The sequence below is a fragment of the Vidua chalybeata genome, chromosome 2 (assembly GCF_026979565.1).
Source record: "Vidua chalybeata isolate OUT-0048 chromosome 2, bVidCha1 merged haplotype, whole genome shotgun sequence".
Classification (NCBI taxonomy): Eukaryota; Metazoa; Chordata; class Aves; order Passeriformes; family Viduidae; genus Vidua; species Vidua chalybeata.
This window is the reverse complement of record NC_071531.1, coordinates 99,616,198-99,637,254: the sequence shown is the minus strand read 5'-3', so window position 1 is coordinate 99,637,254 and position 21,057 is coordinate 99,616,198. Positions and strand designations below refer to the sequence as shown.

The 21,057-nt window shown below is 41.9% G+C and overlaps 1 protein-coding gene across 2 annotated transcripts in view; it reads right to left on the bottom strand.

Annotated features, from left to right (window-relative positions):
- LCP1 (lymphocyte cytosolic protein 1) overlaps nucleotides 1–21,057 on the bottom strand; it is a 29,189-nt gene that overhangs the window by 1,577 nt on the left and 6,555 nt on the right. The window contains exons 2-16 of one of the 2 annotated variants that reach the window (XM_053936186.1): nucleotides 17,989–18,078; nucleotides 15,945–16,096; nucleotides 15,120–15,249; nucleotides 13,976–14,108; nucleotides 13,294–13,375; nucleotides 11,056–11,221; nucleotides 7,905–8,047; nucleotides 7,179–7,205; nucleotides 6,739–6,834; nucleotides 6,032–6,227; nucleotides 5,786–5,864; nucleotides 5,470–5,584; nucleotides 4,510–4,643; nucleotides 3,414–3,537; nucleotides 1,229–1,353 (exon numbers count right to left, since the gene is read on the bottom strand). In XM_053936186.1, coding sequence (XP_053792161.1) covers nucleotides 1,229–1,353; nucleotides 3,414–3,537; nucleotides 4,510–4,643; nucleotides 5,470–5,584; nucleotides 5,786–5,864; nucleotides 6,032–6,227; nucleotides 6,739–6,834; nucleotides 7,179–7,205; nucleotides 7,905–8,047; nucleotides 11,056–11,221; nucleotides 13,294–13,375; nucleotides 13,976–14,108; nucleotides 15,120–15,249; nucleotides 15,945–16,096; nucleotides 17,989–18,055 — 1,769 coding nt within the window. In that variant the 5' untranslated portion in view covers nucleotides 18,056–18,078. The remainder of the gene's footprint in view (nucleotides 1–1,228; nucleotides 1,354–3,413; nucleotides 3,538–4,509; nucleotides 4,644–5,469; nucleotides 5,585–5,785; nucleotides 5,865–6,031; nucleotides 6,228–6,738; nucleotides 6,835–7,178; nucleotides 7,206–7,904; nucleotides 8,048–11,055; nucleotides 11,222–13,293; nucleotides 13,376–13,975; nucleotides 14,109–15,119; nucleotides 15,250–15,944; nucleotides 16,097–17,988; nucleotides 18,079–21,057) is intronic. The other variant, XM_053936187.1, reaches the window with a different exon arrangement.

The window sequence follows — 21,057 nt, the reverse complement described above, 5'->3', positions numbered from 1 at the left end:
ACTTTTCTATAGGAATGTATGAGACAGGTTCATAAAGAACTGCATTTCTAATAAAAGGTAGAGTGCATTCTCAGATGGTTAGAGCACTGATTACCTGCAGGAACAAAACATTTAATCTTCCATCCCCTAAAAGATTATCCTCAAAACCAGCCATTATGATCTTGCTCCTGCTCAATCTCTGAGACTCAGACTTTATATATAAACAAACTTGCAAGGATAGAAGCAGAAGGCTGATGCCAGTGGAAATCAGTACTGTTGGAAATCAACATTTGGGGACTTATTTCAGTCATACCCAGAAAGTGCAAGATGACATTCCCATCTCCCTGCTCTGAGCCACTGGCTGTTCTCCAGTGAGTTTGTCTCTTCTCTCTTTTTTTTTTTTTTTTTTTAAGCTAGAAAATCCCAGGTTCTTTCCACTTCAGAGCACATACAGTTGTGAAATTTTCCCCAAAATTAAGAGAAGCATTGGGAACCTAGAGGAGCAGGGCTGGGAAATGAGGAAAAGAACAGCAGAGGAATGAAGAAATAAAGTACAGAGAAAAGCACACATAGTATTGCAAGAAAAGAAAGAGTAGGAAAAGATGGTAGGAAATGGAAGGAAAAAGAACAGTGGAAAAAGTCTTTACAAAAATAATGGCAGCTCTGATTGCTTTACACTCATCCTTTTCTCCTTTGTAGTTACTGCATAGAAAAGAAGTTAAACTGATGATCAGACCAGAAGGTGATCTGTGTAACTCAGAAAGGAGAGGGAGACGCCCCCAGAATTGACTCTCTGCTAGGAAATCGTTTGCATTCAGGGAAAAAAAATCAATATCCACATCTAGAGAAGCAGTTTTTCAGGCATGAATCCTGTCCTTCCCTTTCTCTCTTAAATATGCCCTTGTTCTACCTGTAGGTGACCAAAGAGCTGTCACTAATCCCTGTTCACTATTTGTTGGCATTGTTCCCTGATCTCTGAAAGAATTTTAAATTTAATATAAGAAAATAGGAGCTTGTGAAACCAAGTGATTTCAATCCTTTCAAGGAATTTATGAAGCAGGAACTGCAACATTACACACTGCATTACACTCTTTACTACCTAACTCACAGGCTTCATGCTTCTAACTCAGGTGGTATTTCTCACATGAGGTTGTGCCAGATGAAAATGACAGCAGAGTAGTTTTTAAAGATAGAGTCAGGCCAGCCTGAGCAGGTAACTCATGCTAAGTGCCACTTGGCAGAAACATACTTAGCATTATTTAGTTTCTCCTCATCATTCAGGTCCTCTGTTTTCAAGAGGTCATACTTGATTGACCCTGGTTGGATGGCATCAATGAGATCCAGGACTGGCATGCTGGTGCTGATTTTGCTATCCTGCAAAGATGAAAGATAAAATCAAATGGAAGAACAGGATGACAGAACTCCCACAGAGCCAGAGTCTAGACTCAAGAGCAATGCACAGTTCAGTCAAATACTATTTAGATCTTCACAAAGGGCTGCTTAGAATATTTTTTTTTCTGAGGCAGACTAAGAACTCTTTCTAGGATTTTTTGTTTTACCCAAGGGATCATCATAGAATCATTTAGGTTGGAAAAGATTTTTATGATCAAGTCTACCATTAATCTAGCACTTCCCAGTCCACCACTAAATCACTAAGCACTACATCTCCACATTTTTTAAATCCTCTGGTAACGGTGACTCACTTTGCTAGACAGCCTATTCCAGGGCTTGACAACCCTTTGAGGGAAGAAACTTCCCCTAATACCCGATCTAAATCTTCCCTGGCCATTTGCAACTCAAGACCATCTCCTCTTGTGCTATCACTTGTCACCTGGGAGAAGAAACTGACCCCACCTGGCTACACTCTCCTTTTAGGCAGTTGTAGAGAGTGATAAGATCTCCCCTGAGCCTCTTTTCCTTGAGGCTAAGCAACCCCAACTCTCTCATCTGCTCCTCATAGGATTTATGCTCCAGAGCCTTTCCCAGCTTTGCTGACTTTTAGACATGCTCCAACACCTCAGTGTCTTTCTTGTAGTGAGGGGCCCAGAACTGGACACAGGATTCAAGGTGTGGCTGAGTACAGGGGCACAATCACTGCCCTGCTCCTGCTGGCCACACTACTGCCGATACAGGCCAGGATGCCATTGGCCTTCTTGGCTACTTGGGCACATGCTGGCTCATGTTCAGCTACTGCTGACCAGCGCTCCCAGGTCCTTTCTTGCTAGGCAGCTTCCCTCCCCAAGCCTGTAGTACTGCTGGGGTTGTTGTGATACAGGTGCAGGACCCCAGCACTTGGCCTCATTGAACCTCATACAACTGGCCTTGGTCCATTAATCCTGCCTGTCCAGATCCCTCTGCAGAGCCTTCCAGCAGATCAGCATTCCCACCCAGCTTGATGTCCTCTGCAAACTGACTGAGGATGCACTTGATCTGCTTGCCCGGACCATCAATAAAGATGTTAAATGGCCCCCAAAAACTGAGCCCTGGGGGCACAAGTGGTGACAGGCTGCCAGCTGGATTTAACTCTGTTCACCACCACTCTCTGGGCCTGGCCATCCAGTTTTTACCCAGCAAACAGTGCACCTGTCCAAGCTATGTGCAGCCAGTTTCTCTGGGAGAATGTTGTGGTAAACAGTGTCAAAGGCTTCACTAAAATCCTGGTAGACAACATCCACAGCCTTTTCCTCATCCGTGAAGCAGGTCGCCTTGTCATAGAATACAATGTCACTAAAGCAAAAGAAGGGGTGCAGGGCTAGTGCATTTGCTTCCTGTGGGGAGATGACACTGATAGACATCTACTGATGGGAGGGGTAAGAGGGACCAGCTGTGTGATTCCTGAACTCATTACATGAAGTTTGATGGATCTGTCCTTGCCTGGTGCAAACTGCTGATTTATATCCACTGAGTGTTCCCTAGCTTGGGAAGTGTCATAGATATGTTAGCGGAATTGGAAGCGCTCTAGAACTGGTCCATCTCTGTGTTTGTATGGTACCTTGCAAAATAGGGCAAGGTACCCCTGGATGGTACTACCAGGTTATGAATGTATTGCTAGTGTTCATTTTAATACTGCCATTTGTAATTGCTGTTGATTCATAACCAACAGCACAGCAGTTCTTTCTTAATTCCAGTAATCATTCCTGTCTCCATCCTTTGATTTCCCAAGCCAAACTGGAATTCAAGGTGTTTCCTTACCATATTTCTATGTGTTCAAGGTGTTCATACCATATTTCTATTACTTCTTCACAATAAAGTTCCTTGAATAAAACCTGTGTATTTGAACAAGCTTTTAAAAGGGAATGAAAAATAATCAAGCTATGTAGTGAGTTATATCATAATGTAGAGCGTGTGTGTATGCATACACACATCTATATATCACAAACACAAGCACTCTGAATAAGAGATTCCTGAGCAGAGATTTCTGAAAAAGACTGTACCTTGAAACTGGAGATGGTTGAATCCTTCCCAGCTGAAGTGAGTGTTTCATTGACCCAGCTGACAATAATTTCATCATTGACCTTCTCTCCACCACCAATGTCTTCAAGGATATTTAGGGTGTACCTGAAGAGGGAAGCCAAGATATTTGCTCAAAGTCTACTGTAATCTCAGAAGTGTCCTGTATGTGCATAGCTTGTCTGGGATTATCCCAATGATCTGATATTTCTCTGCCTCACACACACTCACAGTGCATATGATTTATGTTATAGCACAATTATTAATCTAAGGAGTTTAATTCATCCCCAACTCCTTAATCACTGTTTTGGGAATGTTAAAAGTTTTGATTACTTAAAACTCCTGGAATTCCTCTCAATGTATCTCATTGTAAACTACTCATTCTCATAGTGCTTAAAAAATAATCACTGATTTTAGAAATAGAAGGGAGTCCTTCTGCTCACCTAAGACTGACTTCTGCATAAAAACAAGCCTGGAGTGTTGTGCTTATACAGCATACACCTTGGAAAGATATCCCAAACTTAGGGTAAGTAATCACCTCATGCCTATTTTAGCTACCTTACTGATAAACCTCTACCTTTCTCTATGGTCTGAACTTAGTTTGTATTCAGTTCCTAACTACTGGGGTCTTTACTTTCAGTTATGGCACTCTTAAACACAGAAACATGCACACGCAGAGAATTACATTAAAATGGGGAGAGGTACTTAGTTGTGCCCAATTCAAGGAGCAGCTTACAAAACTTCTGCATCAATTCCTTGTTTCTGGGACATTGTCCCCATTCCCTGATACAGAGACCTTTTAACTTCTTTTCCTCTCTTCTGTGCAATAAACATTTCTTGTTGCTATGCAGATAGTGACAATAATAATCTTCTGCGTGAGCTGACTGTAATGGCCTTGCCCACAAGATGTGCTCTGATCACATCCTTAACTAGGAGTGAGCAGAAGGTCACTGCCTTGGCACTGAAGTGCAGAGGAGTGAGAGGGCTGTAGCCTGTAGAGCCTCCTCAGTGAGAGCATAACTACAGGAAAGCAAACTGAGCATACCAAAATGCTCTGAGGCTCGTGGCTGCCTGACCTACCTTCTCATCAACTGCCAGATTAAGGCCAGCGTGAGTGTACGGTTTCCTTCATTCAGATCTTGCCCAGCAATGCCAACAAGGGAAAATTTGGCTTGATTCTTTCCCAGTTCCACTGCATAGTTGCAGTTTTCAAGCTGTTAATGGCAGGGTCAAAAATACAGGAAAAAAGAAGAAAAAAGACAAGACACTGTTACTTTAAATTCTTTGGATCACTCAGCCTCCTGGGCAAACAGGAACTTTGGGGCTCTGTGATAAAACAGCTGATTGATTACCAGCAGGCAGATCCATCCCAAAAATACCATTCTGGACATTTAACATAGAAGAAAATGCTGTACTTCATTATCAGGGCCTGACAAGCAGATTATCCTGGAAAATAAAAGTGTATGGCTCATGGGTACCTCCAGCATTATGGCATTGCACTGAGACAAAGGATTAGTGTCCCAGCCAATATTTTAGATTGGTTGATCATTCTGGTCTAACTGGATGCAATTACTCATCCAGATAGTTGGGAGAAAGCTTTGCATTTAGCAGCAACTGTGTGATCGGTTCTTGATGCATCTGATCAAGAATGCTTATCATCACTGTCTTCTTTTGATGTGGAGGGCAGTGATCCAGACAGCTGCAATTAAGCTGGTGCCATGCATCTCACGGTCCAGATGCATTACAATCAGTGCCTAAAGCAGTAGCAAAAAGGATCTGCAAATACAGTTTCTAAATACTGATACAAAAGTTGTCTTTTTATTCTTTACAAATATTTTTCACCTGTCAACAGAGCAAGTGAGTCTAATGTATATTTCTTTTTCAGAATGAAAAGTTATCCACTGACTAAGCACAAAAATCATTTAAGGTGCTGTCCTTGGGACTGGAGAGCAACATGAATACCCACGTTGCTGTTTGAACTGATTTAGGCATTCACTGAGGATAAGGCATCACTACTGGAGCTATTCTAGCTTTTTGTACCTTCTTCATGTTGCCACCCAGTTTAGGATATGGTGGTTTGTTCACCCTGTTCCAGTCTACTGGCACTTTGATCTTTTCATAGAGTTGGAAGATAACCAAGGCATCTGACAGGTCACTGAAAACAACAAAAAAAGATATATCATTGTCCAAAGAACAGAGGAAAGAAACACAATTCAACTATTAGCAGAGGTAAACTTAGATTCCTGGGAAACACAAAGCAGCATATATTCTTATAGGGCCCAGAATTTTTTATGTTCTTGCAGACAACTTGATGGCTGTATTTATCATCTGAAGGGAGTGTAATACCTCATCTTACCTGTACAGGTGATTTACACGTGGATTAACACCAAGGGAGTTCATCCAGTTCCTAAATGTCCTTTCTTCCCTTGTCTCACCTAAAACAACAGACACATCAATCAAAGGCCTGCAGAACACCACACTTCAGTAATGTAAGTGCTTTGGGAAGAAACCCTAACTGAATTTACAGCACAGTGAACCACGAACAGAAGGAGACACATGGGAAATACCACGGTGCACCGTGCGATATTTGCATTTTCCTGACCTTCAATGGAGCTCCAGTCAATGTCCTGGTTCTCTGGCTTATGCAGGGCAGGGTATTTGTTGAACAAGTTGGCAATGAAGGCCAGATTGAGCTTGGGGTTGCCCCGGACGACGTCGGTGGCGGTGACGAACTGGCGGCAGCCGAGGCGCTCGGCCTGCTGCAGCATGCACTCGGCGCGCTGCACGTCGTCCTTCTCCTGCCCGGCACAAAGGGAACGTCAGCCTCACCCGCCCCAGCTCTGCACCCACCCCCACTTGGGTCTCCTGGTGGGGATCCAGCTGCTAAAGCAGCTCCTTGATGGATTTACAGTTGTTCCCGTTCCTGCTTTTACTAATGGCAAGTCTGTGTTTTCAGATGGGATTTGCCTACGATTCAAGCACCTCACCATATTGCTTTTACAGCCATATTCCATATAAAAGTGATGGTTTGATCTAATTAATAAATAAATGTATTTAAATACACTCGTTGCATGCTAGTAGTTTATCAGTGTGATTAAATGGTTGCTGAAGTTTCAGAGATATTATCTAACAAAAATCCAAACACATAATTTAATTCTTTGGAAGCTTTGATTTCTGAAATACAAGATTGTGTTGCAATGCAAGAAAGAATTTGCTGGCTCTGACATCCCAGTGCAGCCCTGTGTTGGCCAGAAATGCAAGTAATGGACAGAAAATATTGGCATTTACTCCAAACTTATCTCATCTTACCCTTAATCCTGACATGTCAATAGTAATAGCTGGAATGCCTTCTTCATCTCCCTTAGGGGCAACTTGGTTCAGCAAATGGTAATAAGCTCTTGAGTCCTGTGACAGACAGAGAAATTAAAGGGAAGAAAAATCACATGTAAAGCTCAGCCCTCTGAATGCCAGTGCTCCCCTGAACAATGTGCCTGCATGCTTCATTTTTATTACATTGATCATTGGGCTACATAATTAAATTAATTAAGCTGGAAGCACTTAGCAATTCCTACTTTATGCTGTGTTTGCCAGATCTATTTCTTCCCTGAGCCACTATATATGTGCTGGAGAATGCCCAACACACAAGACAAAAATGCTGTGTGTTGAACTTACAGAAAAGGCAGCAACAACAAAAAGATATCAGAATTGACTCAATCTGAACATAAAATTAGAGGTAAGAAAATGCATACCTTTATAATGCTGTAGAAGTCAGGCTGCTGAGCATTTAATAAAAGAAAATGCAGAAGGAGAAAGCAGATGTTTAAAGTGGATTTCAAAGCAAGGCTGGAACAGTTGTGGAAGAGAAAGCATAGTTTTCAAGGACAATAGTTAACACTGACAACAGTATCAGCATTTTTCAGGCAAAAGGGCAGGAACAAGGCAAGGGTTTATCATGTTGTGTCTTTAATCTTTTGTGAAATACAACGCTGCTTCCATATGTGGAAAATATTAACTCACTTCAAAAACAGCTCAAAGAACTGAAAATAGAGCTACATGTTAATGTCTAGGAACTTGACTAACTGCCCAATCATTTTTCTCTACATGTTTGAGTAAGGGTTTTCCAAACAAAAGTCAGGTCAAGAATTACTTAGGGAGATTGGAAAGGAGGTGAGCAATAGAGGCAAGGAATTGAAAATACAGTGTCCATATGCCCTGTCCAGAGCCAGCAGCCATTCCTTTCCCAGGCATCTGGTGTGCAGGAGCTGGCAGTGATGACTGTAGGTCAGGAGGAAGAGGAGGAATACTACTGAGTGCAAAGGTAAACCCCAAAGAAAGCATTTTAAGTACCCAGCTCCATGTGCTTGACAGAGCAGAATCAGCTGCTTGGAGTGTTTCAGTGCACAATCCCTGGGTGGAGGGCAGGAATTTGGGTGTAGAGGTACTGTTTTCCTTTTGTTGGTCAGTATTTCTCATACCTTGATGTCTGAGCTGAAGTTGTTGACTTTGTTGCATCCTGCATTTTCCAGGTGATAGTTTGCCCATCTCAACAGCAGATCCTCTGGAGACAACTTCATCAGATCCTCCAGGCTCTCTCCTTCTCTCAGAAGAGCAATCAAGGCTAAGCAGGAAAGAAAAATTAAAAAATAATGACGTGAACATTTGTTGAAGAAAATGTGTAACTGTTTTCTCTCTTTTAGGTTTTCCTACCCTAGTTTCTGAATATGAGTTGCCAAAATGTTGCTAAAATTCAAGCTGGATTAGCATGACAGAGGATGTAAACAGAAAAAGGGTCTCATCAATGAGTCCAAGCTAGTAATTTGTGTATCTAGTAGTGGATCATATTCAAGTGGAAGACAATTACAGTGTGGTCTAAGATCTGCCCACGAGCTATAAAGGTCTGGTCAACCCTCCCTGCAATGAGCAGAGATATGTTCAACTAAATCAGTTTGCTCGGAGCCCCATTGACATGACTTTGAATGTTTTCAGGAATGGGTCATCTACCACCTCTCTGGGCAACCTCTGCCAGTGTTTCACCACCTTCATTGCAAAAAATTCCTTCCTCATACCCAGTCAAATCTACCCTCTTTTGTTTAACACTATTACCCCTCTTGCTATCGCAACAGGCCCCGCTGAAAATTTTATTGTCATCTTTCTCATAAGCCCCTTCAGGTGCTTGAAGGCTGCGATGAGGTCTCCCTGGAACCTTCTCTTCTACAATCTCAGCTCTCTCAGCCCGTCTTCATAGGAGTGCCCCAACACCCTGAGCTTTTCTGTGGCCTTCCTCTGGACCCACTCCAACAGGTCCAAGTCTTTCCTGTGCTGAGAAGTGCAGAGCTGGACACAGCGATGCTGAGCACAGGAGCAAGGTTGCAATGAAAATATGAACACAGGCTTTTTGCAGCTTAGATAAAAGAAATCTCAGTGACCTTCACACTGAAACTGGATTCACATAGGCATTCTGGAATACTTGCACAGGACCTCATGGGCCTGTGGGCCAGTAGGGCTAATTCATCTGTCAATTGAGGAGATACCCTATTTATATAGAAAAATTGATATTATGTTCATAAGAGGAGGAACAGGCAGGATGGGAGGATTGACCCTTGAAACCTTGGACCATGAAAGGCTTTAGAACTAGTTTTGAAAAGAGCTAACACGGAAACTAATTATTAATGTGGTAAAAAAGGAGGGTGTGTTACATTGCTCTGATTTTCTTCTAGTATCTTTTGTCAGACCTTGAAAGAATTATGGATTTGCTACATAAAGGAAACAGCGGAGACATACCATAACTGGAGTTACACAGATAATTTTATATAGGGTGCAATGGGGTTAAACTGGACCAGAGGGGGATAATAGGAGCATTTGAAAGTAGACAGAGGATTTTATGAAGAGAACAGTGTTGACACTGACAGAAAGCTGGAAGAAGGATTCTTGTGGTGTTGGTTGTGGATTGATTTTTGGATTAATGTTTTCTCTTTTTTTTTTTTTGCATCAATTATCTGGGCACAAATTACTTGCAACATGCTAAAAATGTGAAGATGATAGTCAATAGGTGGCACAGTCAATACAGAGGATGATCAGGAAATCTGACAGAACAAACTAGATGACAGTAATAAAAATGGAATGCAATTTAATAGTGCCATGTTCAAAGACATTCACTGGGGAATTAATATGAGTAACTGCTATTAGCTAAAAGCTTATGTGAACGAAGGATGAGAACCTGAGTGGATTAGATGTCTTCCAAGCTACTCTGAGCCACCATTTGATATGACATGGGGAAAATCCAACATGAAATTAAGTGCATCCCAGGTAATTCCCATAGAGGTTGGGATGTATTACTGCCTTATCATGTGCTCATGAAAGCTCACTGGAAATATAGGGTCCCCTGTTCAAGCAAGGGGAGTTTTACCTGAAACAGCTGTGGACAACAGCTATGAGGGAAAGGGAGAACCTGAAAAAAAATCAGAATTTTCTTGGCTTGTCTAGCCTTAGATGAAGTCTTAGATGAGAAGTGAAGGAGAAAATACCAGAAAGGAAAAAAATAGCAAATAAGCAGGGCAAGGCTACCTACAAAGGAATGGGAACTGGTGGCTCTGGCAGCAAAAGGGGCAGAAATGTGAAAGGGATGAGGCAATGAAGGTAATGCCTGCACAGAAACTGGAAGAAAGAAGTGTCACTGTTGGGTGAGGGACTATCCAGAGGCATGGGGAACAAAGCAGCAAGATGAGGTTCTGTGTGGACTGCAGGTACACCCACTTCATGGAGAATTTTGGCATTGGTGGAATCCTGTGTCCAGTTTCTGGCTCCCCAGTACAAGAGAGACATTGACAAACTGAAGCGAGTTTAGTGGAAGGACACAAAGATGTTTGGATGGAAGTTTGTAATATAAGGGAAGAGGATGAGAAAATTTGGATTGTTTAGCCTGGAAAAAGGTTTGAGAGGGGTGCAAGTATTGTCTTCAACCATCATAGAGGGGCCAGATCTGCATTTTTCCAGTATGCACAGGAAAAGGATGAGGAACTATGGACTCAAGATGCCAGAAGGGAAATTCCAACTAGATTCCAACCAGAAAAAAAAAAAAAAAAAAATCAGAGCAAGAGTGGTTGGGCTATGGAACAGGCTGCCCAGAAAACACATGAAAAGGCCCTGAGCTACCTCACCTGACATTAAGATGTTATACTTAAGATTTTGTACTGCTGAAAGCAGGGAGCTGGATGACTGAGTCAGATCTCCAAGGTGCACCTCCACAGGTTCCTTCCAGCCTAAATTATTGTATGATTCTATAATTATGATTTCACAAAGAAAGATGTTTGGCAATCAAGAGCAAGAAGAAGTCAAGCTTCCTGAATGCAGATGTCCTTATCCCAGATTTAGTGCCAATACACCGATATACTTGGATGCAGACCACCATTCCTGACCCAGTGAGCAGAATACACAACTCTATAGAAAACCTCGGACTTTTGAGTGCTGAAGCTCATGAAAAACAAGTGAAATGACTTGACCAGTCAAGAAAACGGACAACAATTGCTTGAAAAAAAAAATTAAAATCTAGATTTTTTTAAAAAGAGCCTTATCCTAAAGACTCTGCAGTGATAACAGTGGAGCATTGAAAGGAAGACCCATACATACCTTCATTCCTGCTGATCTCTATGTCAGCAAAGAGTCCAATTTTGATGACTTGCCATAAAAGACCCAGAACCAGGTAAGGTTTCCCTTCTTTTAAGTCTTCAGCTCCAATGTTAACAACATGGCACCCAATGGCTGAAGCAGAGTTCAGGGCCAGGTTCAGATTTTCCTAGGGAAAGATGAGAACTTTTGAATGATGCAGAACTTGAGAGCTGGGCCTACAGGAAGGGAGCACAGCAAAAACGAGTGAAATCTGCAGGCAGCTTCACTGTAAATACATTTAAGTACACAGAACCATGAGGCAGCGCTCCAGGTGGGTGCTCTGGATGCTCATCAGAGTGGAATACAAGGACAGAACCACCTCCCTTGACCTGCTGGCCACAGTTCCTTTGATGCAGCCCAGGATACATGTCTGGCCACAGGGGGCAGGGGAATGCAGACTCTCCTGGGGATTACAGGCAGATTCTGGGTCTCAGCATAAAGACAGAAAGGGCCTCTTTTTGGCAGAGGTGGCAGATGTCACATCACAAGGCACTGGAGCTCAGAGCATACGTCTACATTCACAGTGGTGCCCTGGCTCAGTCCTGGTTACCAAGGCCAGGCTCTCCCTAGGGCTAATGCTCGAGCTGATGCTCAAGTACAGACATAGCTTCAGCATGGGGCAAACTCTCCTCTGCTCAGTCCTGCACACGTGGAGGAGGAAAGGAGCTACAACCCCATCAACTGGCAGATATTCCAGGCTCGCCTCTCCCTAAGCACTCTGCAAAAGCCCTGATACCTAAGATACCAGTAAGTTGCTAGCTGGCAGTGTTTGCAAAGAGCACACCGTCCCAGGAATCAGTATGAATAAAGCTGATGAGTTTTTAGCCTTGCAGTTCAGCCAAGGTCAGAACTGGTAAAATCTGGACATTTTCTTTTTGAACTTTGGAGTATGGGCTCCTGGTTTGGGAGTGTGCAGAGGAAACAGAGGGATTCAGTGATTCACAGTGACAGGCAGAAATAAAAGTGATATTTCAGGAACATTATGTTCCGTTTCCATTTTCTGTCCATTTAAAATAAAAGGAATAAGAAAATCTGGAATAAGGAAAAGGAATAAGATCCTCAGGTCTACACTATGCAAAAAGGTGGTTTTGTAAACAGAGGGCAAGTAAAGCAGGCAAAGAAGCCTGGAAAATATAATTTATCACACAGATTTGCAGTTTTTCACATGAATTTCAGCACTGCTGTCATGACAGGGAGATCTGATTAGATACAAAATGCAGAGAGAGACAGAGTGTAAACTCTCATAAGCTAGAAAAATTGGACCATTTCAAATTAATTACTTTTTCTCCAGCAGACAGCTGTAAAAGGGTTAAGTTAAAGTGGAAGCTATATTGATCAAATCATGTCTACATGTGACAGGGATTGATCTGAGCTGCATCATTAAGTTATGCTGCTGACCAAAATGATTAGAACTGAAAAATGAGGTATACAGCATAAAAATCCAATTTAATGGCTTCTGAGCTTACTTGAGTCTGGCTAATGTTCCATCAAATCAGAGCAGCTGAGGGCTAAACTGGGTTAGGTTCATATCTATCCCATATATCTATTTATACTCTGTACCAGGTACATAGATGTTTATATAAAAATATCTCTCTACATATTGCTGTGTGAGAAACACAATAAACTTTAAGTAGTGAAAAAAATTAACATCCTTTTTGTCCATTTAAAAAATCATTTATATGGGCATGCGGTAGAAATAAAGGAGGGATTCAGTATTGAGGGTGAAATACTGGCTTGTAAAAGGCATGCAACAGCAATGGTCCAATTTCAGGCATATTGCACTGGTACTTCCAGGATCACAGTTAATATTTTATTGAGGACATCAGACTGCAACAACAGCACTTGTGGGTTCAAGTCCATTGTCGTGCTTTAAAAGAGTCATTCAGCCTTCTGAGACCTACTCCAGCTGCAACTGGTCACTGTATTATCTCTGTGCTCTTGCATTCATATGGCATCTACCACAAAAGCATCTAAAGCTCTGATCTGATGAACATTATTCATTGTGTTTGAGTCAGGTTGCTCATATGTTTGGAAGGAAATGTAAATATAAGTCTTTGTGTTTTTATGACATGGAGCTGAGCATCTCACTGTGCCACAAACAACTTTGCCTGACCATGTTAGGCAGAACCAGCCTTTCCTCTAAGTGATTATAAAAGCATCCTAAGGGGAAAAGCAAAGAATTTTGTTGTGTTTAAGTACCTGTATTGTGAAGGGTGTGAGTTTCTTTTTGTTGATTGTTCTCTCATCAATGGTATCTGGCACTGAAAAGTTGATCATCTTACTGGAAATAAAAGAAAGAATAAAAAACAAGAAATACACTAAGCTATGTGTGCACAAAATACAGGTATGGCTTTTGTCTCTACATTGCAGGACAAGTCTAAGAGCTGGAGAGTTACTTAACAAAAATAGATAATCGCCCTCTGCTTCTTCATATATACACAGAGGCACACAGTCAATGCTTAAGCAATTATTTTGGTCTACATACAGATTGTACTTAGGTGTGGGGACAAGAATGTCACAAGGTGAAGTTGTGTGAGAAGTTTATTGTGCAGAAGATGTCTGTGGAAGCACTCACTATTTTGTGCCACTTTATGTGAAACACCAAAAGTCCTTGGGCAAAAATAAAACCAAGCAGCTCCTCAAATTTCACTGACTTCATCTAACTGTAAGTGTCTAGAGGCAAGGAAAAAGTCTCATTAAGCATGAAATATGCTTTATATTTTTGAAGATAAAAGAAGCACAAAAACCCTGGTATTATCAAGGTCCTGAATTTGCAAATGCTCCTGAGCTTAATGTAAATTCAGCAGGTTCTGTTTAAACAGAAATGTGAGTTTTTGCAGACTCACGGCTCCTGTTTGTGAGAAGAAAAGGTATCATTTACCAAAGCACTATGCCATCACCAACTGCCTGGAAGAGGTCATCTGTTTCTGGATTCATTGGCACCACGTGCTTGCAGTCAGGGTCCTTCTCAAGGGCTTTGTTAATCCAGTTGACAAAGGCATATTTTTCTTCCTCTGTGGACACAACATCAAATCCATCAGTTTGGTGTGCAGTACCTCTACCATCATTTTACTGACAAAGGCAGAACTCCTGGGGGAGCCTTTTCCACCGGTGTGACTGATCAACAAAACCCTGCATGGAGGAGGCTCTCAGGAGGCAAGCAAAGGAGCTGAGGACAGCAAAGGGCTTGAGCTGGTTAATACTCCTTCAATACCCCTTCCCACTCACTGGCGTTGCCTGGGTCATGAGATCAGGCATATTACAGAGGCTGGTAATGAAGTCCATGTGGTTCAAATGTGTGGTGCAGATGTTAAGCTCTGCAAGGAGTAATTTGTGCTTTCACCATAATTTGAATGCATTGTTGTACCACTCTGCTAAATAGAAACCCCACATAACTTCAAACAACTGTGTATTGTACATTACACCCTCTTCATGTGGAATATCTAGAAAAGCCTGGCCAGGATTGGGCTCTCACAAAGAGTATTCAGAGGGCAATGGGCAGATGTGCCTGTAGCTCAGCAGGGCTGAAGCGCAGCTATCCTGTACCAGCAGCAGCTCACATGGCTCCCAGTAGCTCAGAGGAGGTGCCCTCCAGGATGAAGGTGGATGGAGTCCTTGGAAGCATCCTCTGTTCTCCCTTCCCCAGAGAGAGTCAGTCCCCCACTGATTAGGGACTCTTGCCCCTGCAGAAGATTGCCAAGGGTAGGACCTCCTCCCCATGGAACTGCTTCAGAGTGGGCTGTGCCCAGGAGGTAACAAAAGCAACCAACTTTCAGCTTGGAGAAACAGGCTGGGAGAAAAGCCTCGATGGAGTTGTGCCCTCCATGGGAAGAAGTCAGGAACTATCTCGTTGCAAGAAGAGTTTATAGAATGTGTGCCTGGTAAAATGTGCAGGGAAATGGGTTATCAGCAGTGGGAAACCTGTGCCTTGCCTCCCTGGTGAGCAGGGACAGCAGTGGGCAGGTGTTTGTGCTGCTGCAGCCGGGGCTCACTTGCTGCTGTCAGTGTGGGACAGCTGCACCTACCTGAGTAGGAGTGTTGTGTGCCAGCACTGGACTGCTCTGATGTCCCACCGATGGCACAGATCCCCTCCTTCTTGTTGATTTGCTTTCGGAACGACTTGGCAACATCATCACTCTTCAGGTCTTGGAAAATCTTTCAAGCATGACAGAGGATTTTAGAATTTTGGAGAATTAAACCAAGGTAAAACAGTGATCTCTTGGGCCAGGAGACACATTCTCTCTGCTCCATAAATAGGGCAGGACAGCTTGGGTATTTTCAGTGGGTTTCTGGGTACAATCTGTGTATCTGCTGAGGTACAACAGGATTAAACTCAGCTTTTACGCTTTCAAATCAGGGAACAAAGATCAGCTAAGTAATAAAAATGCTACTTTGGAGCACAACAGTTTGGGTTTGAAGAATGAGCAAGTAAAAACCTACTTCTCCAGCCCAAGGGAAATTCCACTATTTTAGCATTTGCTTTTGACCCAGTTCAGACCAGAAAAAGAAGTTTTTTGATTAAAAAATACCCCATTAAGTTTACAGTTTTGATCTGCTTAAACTTTTTGTAATCATCTAGCCAAAACACCATCTTTTTGCAGTGTATAACTGAAAAACTTTACCTTGCTGCATCAACCAAACTGAATGATATGACATTTATGCAATGAGCAGCTGTATTCACATAACTTGTCCCAGTTAATTGCAGAATTTCTAGTTTGGTTACTTTCTGCTTTCAGCTTTTCCAGTGAAGAGACTCATTGGATTAATGAGGTGTCCATGAGAGGTGCTTGTGCCTCTGCTGTGCCCTGGGGATCACCTTGAGTGACTGAAATAAATAACACCTTACTTACTGAAATAAATTCATCAAAACTGATCCTGCCATTCCCTGTGGCTGTCAGACTCTGAATGAGCTCTCTGGCTTTATATCCTGGGAGAGGGAGATTGGCAGCCTTCAACACCTCTGTTAAATCATTGGTATCGATGAAGCCATTCCCGCTGATATCTGCAAAGATTAAAGCAAGCTTTTACATTCTACATCAGCCCAATGGCATTTTCTTCACATAAAGGCTGGTTTTATTTTACCCAAGGAAAGGTACACTCTACACTATACTGTACACTATATACAAAGATTTGTTGTCTTGAAATCTGCTATTTTCATCTGCTTTGGTGTTATTCACACCCAAGAAAGAATTACAATCACTTTTTAACAAACAAAAACTTTCTGTGATGAATTTATATGTTTAGACATATAAATATCTTAACAAAGCTAGGTTTAAATGGATATAATTGCCATTCCAGGGTTTACACACAAATGTGATCTATAGAGGAAGCATCCTGTCCACAGAACAGCTAAAGAAAATAAAGTTGACACAGTACACATATGCACTTATCCATAGATACAATTTGTGATTTTGGCCTCTTTTCTGGATCTAATAACATCAGAAGTAGGCTGAAACTGCATATAGTCATCCTCAAAATAAAAACTTCTGTGTTTCTCTGTGATGGTGCTAACATGAATACTCCTGCTGAGCTTCCTGCAAGTATTTGGTAGAGAAGATCACCAATACAGGGTAGTATTTGGTGAGAAGATCACCAATACAGGTTCATAGTCCTTTATTCTCCACTTCATGAAAAACTCCACAGATAAAAAAGCAGACTGAGTTTATCACGTGGAGAGTTTCTGTTAAAACACTATGGTTATGACACAGATAAATGTATATATAGTTATATATGGTTATTTATATTTGGCTTTTAAGTATCTGTGTCCTTCTTTTTCTGCAGGCTTTTTTTCCCCATCCTGGAGGCTGAGGTGATTTCAAAGCAGCATGTGCTGACTTCCTGCATAACAAGTTTCAATTTGAGTCACTTTTGTTGCAAAAAGACAGACAGCTCTCAGCATCAGTAGCACGGATTAACACGGATTGCAAAGAGCATCCTATCCATCTCACCATGGCATTCAACAAAAGGATCTGGACTTGGAGAGGGAAGTGTCTGGGAGAGGAATGAGAGCTTCCTTCCAGCATTTGGGGGAGCAACCAGATGTAGTGGAAGATGCCCCTGCCATGGCATTGGGGTAGAAACTAGATAATCTTTAAGGTCCCTTCCAAGCCAAACCATGCTAGGATTCTGTGATTTGCCTTGTCAGTGCATTGGGTGTACGGGACACTCACAGGGACCAGATTTTTAAGATTGCCAGCCTAAACTACTGTGTGCTCAGAAATCAACCAACCACCACCTGAATCAGCAAGGATGACTGATGAGTGCATAATCCAGCAAGGCTGATAGAAGTTAAGTGAGCTGTGAGAAGCATAAAGTCCTTTTCTTAGACTTTGGGTAGACAGTGATGGGTCTGTGTGACTTTAAAGGAGACAAATCAGATGAGATGTCTAAAGGTTTGGAAAGAAAACATACTGTAGAAATATGAAAGTGTTTGAAAGGGGCTTGAAAGGTGATTGTGAAGGGATTACAAATTTTTTATCCATTTGCGCATTTGTCCTCTCCACACTCTTCCTTCCCATAGGGAATACTCTATTTACATTAAAAAAAAAAACCTTTTTGCCTTCCAAATAAGTCATCGTGAATTAACAATATTCTTGGGAAAACACTTGAGAATATTTCCAACATGGTTTGCTGTACAGCTGTTGAGTTTTTTCATAAGACCTGCTGGAGCTCCACCTCCCCTCTCTGTAAGAGGCCAGTGCTCTGCAGTGAGCTGATGTGGTTTCATCTCGGAGGCCTGCAGTGGCAGGAAAAGGACTTTCTGTGGTTGATGTGACAGAACAGATCAGTGCTAGAGCAAACTCCATTTCCTCACAGCTGGTCAGTCAGACCATGAGAAAAGAGCTAGCCACAGGTTCACACTTCAGCAGTGCCTTTGCTGTTGGCTGTACTCACCAACTTTGCTGAAGGCCTCCCGGAGCTCTGCCATCTCCTCCTCGGAGAAGTGTGCTGTCGATGCCATCCTTACTCCTGTGAGTGGCAGGTCTGCAAGAAGAAGACACTTGTGTCATTTGATGCTTTAGGGGTTTGCAACTGTGATGAAACAGAGAGGTTTTCGCTTGGTTTTCAAAGTTTTGGAATAGCTCGCCATAGCTGAAAATCCAGCTCCTCTCTGTATCCTGAAATCAAGTGAAGGGATAAAATCCTTTGTAGATGAGATACAATTCCATGTCCCTCCTGTTGTTTTGTCTGTCCCTGCTCAAAATTACAACAGTTTTATTTATACTAATTTAACTGGAATTAAATCCTTCCTCTGCTGACTTTCATTTCTCATGGAGAAAACTAAATTTTGCTGGTTCTTGTTATTCCCCCCTAGAAACACAATTCACCAGTCATTTCTTCAGCAGGGCTCTGGGCTGGAGCCAGAGTCTCAGGGGATATTTGCACCACTTACCTTTGGGTACCTAATGAGGAGGCTGCTCACCCTTACAAGGTGGAGGGATGGAGAGAAGCTCCTTCACAAGGTGCTCAGAGCACCTTCCCAAAAATCAGCTACTTCTCTCCCTGGATATGTGGGGAGTTTAAGGACTTTCCTCCCAAGATGCCTAAATTAGTGCCTGAGGCTGGGTGGCTTTAGGAATGTGTGGCCAGAAGGAGTTTTCCTGCCTTTCCTCTTATCAAAGATATAAAACAGGAGCAAGGATTAAATTTTCACTTTACAGGCACTTTCCTTAATAACCAGGAAGGGAAAGTCTACTTTCTTTTATGGCATCATTAAATACACTGCCAGAAGATGCACATTATCCCCAACTGCTTTTTCATGCACCTACTGTCCCTTGCATATATTCATGAGGAAACTGTTCAGGAGACAGACTATCTATTATTCTATATTTGTGAGAATGACTATAGTGTCCTATGTCTCTTTAAGTATTAATTAACCAAACAACTATTTAAATAGAATAGAATGGAAACCCGAGTTAATCCTGGGAAGTGGTTACTGTAGATACAGTAATCAAATGAGGGGAAAAAAATCAGAAATATGCCATTCCCAAACTAAAATTCACACTGCATAATTTAAAAAAAAAACCTCTAGATTTGCAATAGCCCTCTGTAAAAACACAGAGTTATGTACAGCCTATCTGGGCTTCAGAGTCAATGCTCTGCAGACCTCATGCATTGATTCATTGTGTCTGTGAAAACCACTGTGGACATGGCTTTGAAATAGCCCAAAAGCAACTCATGTGGTTAACTTCTTGTCTGCTGTCTCCCAATAGTATCATGCACCCTTCTCCTGCCTAATCACTGTGGTTTAGGATGAGGATAGCAATAAAAAATTACGTTAATTCACTCCGACCTTGATAAATAGTGAAGTGCAGCAGAATCCATAATGCCACTACTCTTACAGTTGATTCTAGCCACCATATTTTCAAGGATCACCTTTAAAAACCCTAATGATCCACTAGCAATGTGGGTTATGTATGTTAGGGTAAAGTTAGATCCATAGTCTTCCCCGTCCTGGTATATTTCCTGCCTCTGACTCCTCGCTGCCAATCTTTTTCTGTTGCCTGCTGTGTGTTTTTACAAATTGTGGGTTAACTAAAATGCACCTGGACACATGAAAATCTTACACTATCAGCCAGAAAGTCCATATTCCACTGCAAGGTCATTCCTTCTAGTCCAGTCACTTGATCAAGTAATATTATTTGCAACACAACTTTTAATAGCATGAAGACTGTTCTAGGCTTAAGAGGTAGGAAACACTACAGGTTTTTGCCTATAACATTACTTTTGCAAAATAACCTTGAGAAAAAAACTATCACCAACATAAAATGGCCTCTTCCAGATTGCATAAGAAGTTATGAGCTCTGATATGTAATTAAGTAATCTGTTAAATACAGAGAATCCTATTAATATACATATGTTTACATATGTGGACATTTATACTAATAATAGGATGAAGAGCTTTGCTGTAATGACCCCTTTTGACTTATTTTGGCTTACTTTCAGTATTATCTACTGTTGTGAAGGTAACTACACTTAGCTGAGCAATCAGATTCATCTCAGGTGCACACCAAGAATGAGGACTGGTCCTCCATCACCTGAGGGATGGTCACTGCCTGCTCCAACACAACTGAGCTTCTCCTACAGTTTCACCCTTATAGCACCTTTTGACTTCAGGCTGTCAGTTCCAGTATCTAAATCCACTGGGTGTTGCTAATTAATACCCCACTGTAGTTTCACAGCAGTGAGATTCAGAAAGGCACCAGAATTTTCAGATTAAAGGCTTCAGAGTTATTCCCAACAAAAAATCACTGTCATTTCTTAAACTGTTCAAGTAGGAAAAACAAAACATAAGGAAATCAAGTGAGTAAAAGTCCCAAGCTTTAGCAAAATACAGCAAAAAAAAAGAGGAAATTCCCTTTCAAAAAGCCACCTTTCCGTATTTAAAATGCTTATTTTGCTTAAATCATTAAATGATAATATTTAGGCACAGAGAGGTGTAAAATGCTTCTGGATAGTAGTGGGAGAGGTCAGGCCCAATATTTTTTACTGATTTAACCAGCCAAGAGCAGAGCCATGTGCTTCTAGGGTTCAACCTCTTTCAGCACTTCACCATCCCCCATGCAAACTGAAAATACTTTGGGCATCCCATCAAGAGGGCATCCAACAATCCTGGGTGAATAGTCCAATTACTGATAACTCAAAAGGCATTGTAAGCACACAGGGCACTGCTCCACTCCAAACTGTTTGCAAAATCAGTATGACCAGGCAAATGCAGAGAAAAAATGCAGAGGATGATATAAGAGCAAAGGAGAATATGTGGATGAGAAATGATGATGAGCAATGTGAACAAGTTGAAAGAGCTCCTTTGGAGGGAGCATTTGTTGAAGAGCTGTCTGAGGAAGGAGCAAAGGAAAAACCAGCTAGTGAGAACCAGGCAATGGCTTTGAGCAACGTGATGTGTGGCCAGAAGCAAAGAGAAAAGCTGAGCAGGGGAGAGGTTTGGCAAGACAGAGGGGAGTT